Below are 7184 nucleotides of genomic sequence, written 5' to 3'. Positions count from 1 at the left end.
TCCTGCCCATCCCTGCTACTCTGTCATCTCGAGATACAGCAGCAACTCTGGATTTTAAAGGCAGATTATATACTGCCAATCAAATCTGCAAGATGCGGTAAATACGGTAGCTCAAAATAAAATTTAACAACCTGTGTTTTTATTTTAGGGTTGGCTCTATATTTTTAAAATTGGTGATTGTATTAGTTGAAAGTTTGGGCATGTACATCTGCCATTCAGCTTATAAAACAAGGAGTTAGGGAAGATGCTTGTTAAAACAAGAAAGAACTGGATTATTTTAGTAGGTTTCAGAACATTATTGCTTTTTATTTTTTAATTTTTAAATTTTGTTTTGGTTTGTTTTGGCCACACCCTGCTGTTTGTGGGATCTTAATTCCCCAAGCAGAGATCAAACCCGCGCCCTTGGCAGTGAAAGTGCAGAAAGTGTGTAACAGTCAATTAACACATATTTTGTATATGTATTATATACTGTATCTTAAAATAAAGTAAGATACAGTAAAGAAAATATTACTAGGAAAATCGTAATGAAGAGAAAATACATTTACATTATTGTACTGTATTTATTGATACTGTAAGTTTAAGTCATGTTTATAAGATGAATCATCTCTCAGTACCTCCATCAATATTGTCTTATTTAATACAAAACACTATAGATGTTATACGTATTACTAACATGATTCATCAAAAATGAAAGATAATGTAAAAAAGAAATCATATTTATTTCAGATATAGTAATTAATTCACTAATAATGAAGAAGCAATATGATTGCTTTGTGGTAGCCTAGTGTAATTGTTACAATTGCTTCACAGTTGCCTAGCCTATACACTAATGAATGAACCATTATAACAATCTTATGGCCTACAGTATCACAGTCATATTCATAACATAGTATTAGAAATATTAAATAAAAAAAAATGTACCTGTGATGATAGCCCCAATTTCCCCAATTAAGAAAGAGAAAGACATACTGTATGGTAATGCAATGAAGGTAATGTAATGAAAGCAAAGTTATAAAACAGGAAGAAAACTAACACATTAACTTTATATTAAATATCACTCACCTTATGCCTATGTAGGAACAGACTAACATGTACATATATTCTATACATTCTTGACATACCAAACTTTTTCTTAATTTTTTTGACATTTCTAGGCTACACGGTTAGCCTGCAAGTTTTTTTTCAAATTGTCACAAATCTCCAAAAATGTTTCCAATATATTTATCGAAAAATATCCGCATATAAGTGGACCTGTGCAGTTCAAGCCCATGTTGTTCAAGCGTCAACTGTATTCCAATTAAGAATTCCAGAAAAATAAAAAATAACAATAATATCTAAACAAATTCTCAATTATTGTTGAGTTACTCATATTTTATAAACTTTAGATCACCTTTCATTCCCTACTCTTTAAAAAAATTTTTTTAAAATTTCCTGTCCTTTTTCTCAGGACTGTACAGACGATTACTGACAAAAAATAAATGTAAAGACAAATCTTTATTTATAATCTAGTCGTTCATATTCTTTTCTAATAATCAAGATGGGACATCTTTACTTTTATTCACATTTTGTAGTTGAAATTACTAAAATTAGAATTATGAAATTACCCAGCAATTAAACTAGATGACACAAAAAAATTCATTCTAAGTTTTCTCTTAAGAAAAACAAAAACAAAAAAACAAAAAACAACCATTTATATTGGAGGAATTTTTTTTTTTTTTTTTTTTTCTTGCGTTATGCGGGCCCCTCACCGTCGCGGCCTCTCCCATTTGCGGAGCACAGGCTCCGGACGCGCAGGCCCAGCGGCCATGGCTCACGGGCCCAGCCGCTCCGCGGCACGTGGGACCCCCCCGAAACGGGGCACGAACCCGCGTCTCCTGCATCGGCAGGCGGACTCTCAAGCACTGCGCCACCAGGGAAGCCCGATTGGAGGAATTTTTGTTTTGTTTTGTTTTTTTCAATAATTCTTTTCTCTTTGTACAAAGATTTTATCCCTAGGTTAGTTTCAGCTTAGTAATACAGAAAAAGCAATTCCTATTTTATTTATTTAAAAATTATTTATAGCATTTAATAGGTACTGGTGTGTTCAAATGCTAACACATTTATTCATCATAACAACCTGCTGAAGTAGATCCTACCCTTAATCTCCATTTTACAGATGAGAAACTGAGGCGCAGACAGTTTAAATGTCATGCACCAGGCAGTCTGGAGCAGAGTTCTGCTCTTTGCCTCTACCCACCCCTGGAGCATCCCCTCCCTGCTCTTGCTTCCCACTGGGTATCCCCACACCTCTCACATATGAAACCTACCTAAGTATAATCCAACTAAGGGCATTAAAACTAAGGGTGAAAAATAAACTACACAATAATAAAGTCTCCAGTTAACAGGTTGAAATGTCTTCTTAGAAATTAGAAAAAAATAAAATATGACAGCAATTACTTCTCTAGAGGGAAATCAAATCGCTGGAAGCAGAAAAGTCCATATAACATGGAAATGAAATGAGATTTGTGATCATAAAACAAGCAAATGGTATTAAATTCACGATCTAGCTCTTAGATACTTCACAGGAACACGTTTTTTGGTGCTTAGATGAGCAAAGGGTGCTACTCACACTAGGTATCCCCTCCTGATTCCTATGACCTATTTTGTTCCTGGATAAAACTAGAAACTGTGTGCCTGTGAGCCCAACGCAGCTTTCCCTCCCTGCAACAGCTCCAAATGACCACCCGTTCCTTATTTCATGGATTAATCAACACCCTCTACACAAAAAAAGGTGGTATTCATGGATTTACTCGAGCTCTGGAAGTTCCAAAATTTCACAGGGGAAAGCAGCTTTGCAGCATTGTGACACTTTGTTCTAATTTAAACACTGAATTAAACTTTTGATCCTGGTCATCCCCTCACCACTGCGGGATGATATGACACCAAGTTTGATTGATTTGTGCTTGTAAAATACCAGGAAATAAGGGAACATTCTTATGAATAATTTGAGATGACGTGTTTTAACAGAATGTATTTATGCAGACGTAAATAAAATCATCAAGCCCCAAGATACGTATGCGTGACACATGAAAAATCAGTTCTGACTTTAAAATGTATATCTCAGAAATAACTAAAGAAAAAAAGAGAAAAACCAGTTCCCTCTCCTCCCTCCTCCCTCGCCTTAACTACCTTTCCCCCACGCCCTCCCCGACGGCGCGGATTACGCGGGAGGCCCGCGGGGCCGCGCCCTCCTTCCGGACCCCGGAGCGCCAGTGCGTCGGGGAATTTCCCTGGCCCTGGGCTGCCAGCCCCTGTCCGATCGGGATAAAAGGGCTTCGCTGTCCTATCGGGATAAAAGGGCTTCGCCCGGCTCGGGGAAGCCACAGAATCCGCCCCGCCAGCCCTCCAGCCTGCCTTCCCGCCGCAAGCAGCGACCCTCCGAGCTGAACCCCATGGCCCGCGCCGCGACCCCCGCCGCCGCCCGCCTCCTCCGCGCCGCGCTGCTGCTCCTGGTCCTGGTGGCCGCCGGCCGGCGCGCAGCAGGTGCGACCCGGCGCCCGGCATCCCCAGGGCGGGACGGGGACGGGGACGGGTGGGGGCCCATCCCGGGACAGCCCCCTGACCGAGTCTGTCCACCCCGCAGGGGCGCCTGTGGTCACCGAACTGCGCTGCCAGTGCCTGCAGACCTTGCAGGGGATTCACCTCAAGAACATCCAGAGCGTGAAGGTGACGCCCCCGGGACCCCACTGCGGCCAAACGGAAGTCGTGTAAGTGCCGCCGCTGTTGCTGTGCTTGTCACCCCCGCCTTCCCGACGACCCCACCCCGACCCCCAGCCCGACCTCACGTGGATTCTCCCTTCTCTCTGCAGAGCCACTCTCAAGACTGGTCAGGAAGTTTGTCTCAACCCTGAAGCTCCCATGGTTAAAAAAATCATCAACAAGATGCTAAACAAGTGAGTTATGGTTTTTATTCACACGTGTGACCAGAGTCAGTCATCTGCCTCCTTTTTTTTCTATCCGAGAAACCCACGGTTTAGCTGCAGGACTGAAAGTCATTATAATTTCACCATTAAATTTGCTGTTAAGGTCAGAAGGATATTTCTAGTGCCTTCCATCCTCATCCGCCTGTCATGAGTGTGGGTAAATGTATGTTCCTAAAAGATGAAGTAGATTTAGCCAACGATGCGAAACAGCTTCCTACCCGTTAAGGAACAGGTATTGTTTACCTCAGTCTCTCATGGCCTTCAGCCCTGAAAATAGAACCCTTGGTTTTGGACAATGCGCGCCTCTGAGGCTTAGTGGTGAAGAGCAGGGAATTTGTAGTGAGACCAACCCCTTCCACCCCAATGCGAATCTAGATTCCACCCTTTATATTCCTATAACCTCGGGGAAAGTACTTAATCTCTTTAAGTCTCAATAACACGGGGAAAATAATAATAGCTGCTTCATGGAGTTTGCTATGAGGCTTAAGTGATGTCATGCATGTACTTTTTTCAGCCCAATGTGACATTATGTTGTGGCTTTCTGAAGATAATAATAAGATTGTGACCACAGGCTCCTTATTCCTAATTAAACAGCATCTAAGAGCCTGGCATTTTCTGCCACAGAGGGCAGCAGTGGTTTAGGTAGCAACCACTTGGTGCAGGGCTGTGAGGTCAACGTTTTGGGTCCTATTAACTACCCATTTTCTCATCACAGGGACAGTGCCAACTGATCTAGAGAGCTGGAGGGAGCTTACTGGCTACTACTGCAGCCTTAATGGAATCAAAGTGAAAGAAGAGAAACAGATAGCTCCTGGGGCCACCTGGACTGTGTCTAATGTTTTTGCCTGTTTCTTATGAGAGTTCTTTACAGAGAGTTCTTATGAGAGTTATTTACATATGTATTTATTTATTTATTTTTCAAAGTCTGTATATTACTATTCTATCTAAAAGCTATGAATGTGTTTGGCAATTCTCTGTACTGTTATTTTAAAAAGTCATTTTTACATTAAATCAAAGTTAGTTCAGTGCTGACTATTATTTATTTGAAGGTGATGTGTTTTAAATGTTTTTCATTCATAAAACTATTGTGGTTTATTTTGGGCCAGACACCACACTGTACCATCCATGGTGATAAAAGCTGGAGACAATAGCGGGGGATCCAAATAAATAGATCACTGTTAAGGTAGGGGAATGTATGTGTACATTTACTTTGTGTACTGATGAGAAGATTGTCAGTTGCTGACGATCTATTTATGGAAATAGTTTCACCATCTGTGGTCAACATTTCTGATGCTGAAACTTTAAAAGTGACAATGTTCTAAATATCCCTTGGACATTTTATGTCTTCCTTGTTAGGCATAATGCCTTGTTTCGTGTTAATTATGCAATATTTTTCTCTGTCTTGGAATAGAGAAGTTTAAATATTTATTGACGTATTTTAATAAATATCATGAAAATAAAGCCCTTTACAAAAATTTCTTGCCTAGGTTTCTTTTGTACTTTTTTTTTTCTGCGGTATGCAGGCCTCACTGCTGTGGCCTCTCCCATTGCGGAGCACAGGCTCCAGATGCACAGGCCCAGCGGCCATGGTTCATGGGCCCAGCCGCTCCGCGGCATGTGGGATCTTCCCGGACCGGGGCACGAACCTGTGTCCCCTGAATTGGCAGGCGGACTCTCAACCACTGCGCCACCAGGAAAGCCCCATTTGCTGATTATTTTTAATAAACAGAAGATTCAAAAAGGTTTTCTTGTAACCTCCCTCTTAACTGCCTAAAAGAATTTAGATAAAGGACCTACTCCTAGAATAGAGGTATCACCAGAGATATCTATAAACAATGTGAGCCAGGGGTGGTGAGGGAAACTCTTTAAGTAGGGCCTAAAAATCAGAGTCTACTTTGTGCCCCATCATCTCTGCCTGGGCCAGCAAATATTGTTTACCAAACATTTGCTTTTCCATCTCCAGGTAAATTGCTTTCCTCCCCTTTGAAGTCCCATTAACATTACCCCCAACATCCTCTCTTGTCTTTAACGGAAGGTGGTATTTAAGGTGAGGGCTTCGGCTATTTTGGTGAAATAATTCAGTTTTCCTGGGTCTCTCCCATGTAGACATGCTATTAAACTTTTGTTTGACTTTCTCCTGTTAATCTATCTCACGTCAATTTAATTATTAGACCAGCCAGAAGAATTTAGAAGGGCGGAGGAAAATTTCTTCCTCCCTAACATTTTCTTTCTGTCCATCTGCTCTGTCACATTATCTTCTGTCTGATTCTGACTCTTCCTACATCCTTTTTATAAGAATCTTTGTGATTATATCAGGCCACCCAGGATAATACAAGATAATCTTTCCATTGCAAGATCCTTAATTTAATCCCATCTGCCAAGTTGCTTTAACAATGTAAGGTAACATATTCACAGGTTCTGCGGATTCGGACAAGGATATCTTTGGGGAGTTATTATTCAGCCTTCTGAATTCAGGGTGCTTGAATTTCAGTGTTAAAAGTATTTTTGATTTGTTTAATAAAATGTATTTATACATATTATAGGAGTGGTGTTGGAGATTGTGGGAGAAACCAGAAAGGTATCAGCAATGGCTAATGTTCAATAAATGCAACTACTGTTAATGTCTATAAGTTAAGGAGAAGCAGATATAGGTATTTTCTCCAGGCTGCTACTGCAAAGCTTCAGAGTGAACCAAAATATATTTATCATATATCTGGAGGGAAGGTGTGAATGACTGGAAGAGCAGGAGGAAATTCTGGGTCTACATTTATCATTGGTCTCCTGGCTTGCTCTCGCAGATATCAACACGTATCCTAGAGCAAGCAGAAATGGCAAGAGTGGGTATCCCATTAAATTGTCTGGGAGAGTTTGGAGTACAAGGCAGCCCTCCACTGGGAACATCAAGGTAGGAAGTGGAGAACAGGGGTATTTGAGAGGATGGTCAAAGATTGATGAGCTCAGGAAAGAAATGTTCGCTGCATGAGCATATCAGTCTTAGAACAGTATGACACAGTAGGACCATGTAACCTTGAGAAGCCACCAGGAAACAGTAATGGCAGCACTGCCTGAGGTTTCCTGGGCAAAGAAGCCAGAGCAGAAGAAGAGGAATGATGGGTGATCCCACTCACTGATTTTGACTACTTACTTGAGAGTTCTCTTGAGATATCCTCAGGAGACTTTCAAAAATTGACAGGATGTGAGAGATAGGAGAGAAAGAGCTTT

General features: G+C 41.1%; 1 protein-coding gene across 1 annotated transcript in view; it reads left to right on the top strand.

Annotated features, from left to right (window-relative positions):
* Nucleotides 1-3426, top strand: part of LOC103071675 (growth-regulated protein homolog gamma-like) — a 10913-nt gene extending 7487 nt beyond the window's left edge. The window contains exon 4 of the mRNA XM_007463218.1: nucleotides 3135-3426. Within this exon, the coding sequence (XP_007463280.1) occupies nucleotides 3135-3426 (292 nt within the window). The remainder of the gene's footprint in view (nucleotides 1-3134) is intronic.
* Nucleotides 3427-7184: the final 3758 nt, after the last annotated feature.

This window comes from Lipotes vexillifer, unplaced genomic scaffold, assembly GCF_000442215.2.
Source record: "Lipotes vexillifer unplaced genomic scaffold, Lipotes_vexillifer_v1.1 scaffold872, whole genome shotgun sequence".
NCBI classification, from domain to species: domain Eukaryota; kingdom Metazoa; phylum Chordata; class Mammalia; order Artiodactyla; family Lipotidae; genus Lipotes; species Lipotes vexillifer.
Note: the sequence above shows the minus strand (reverse complement) of the source record. Positions and strands in the feature narration are given on the sequence as shown.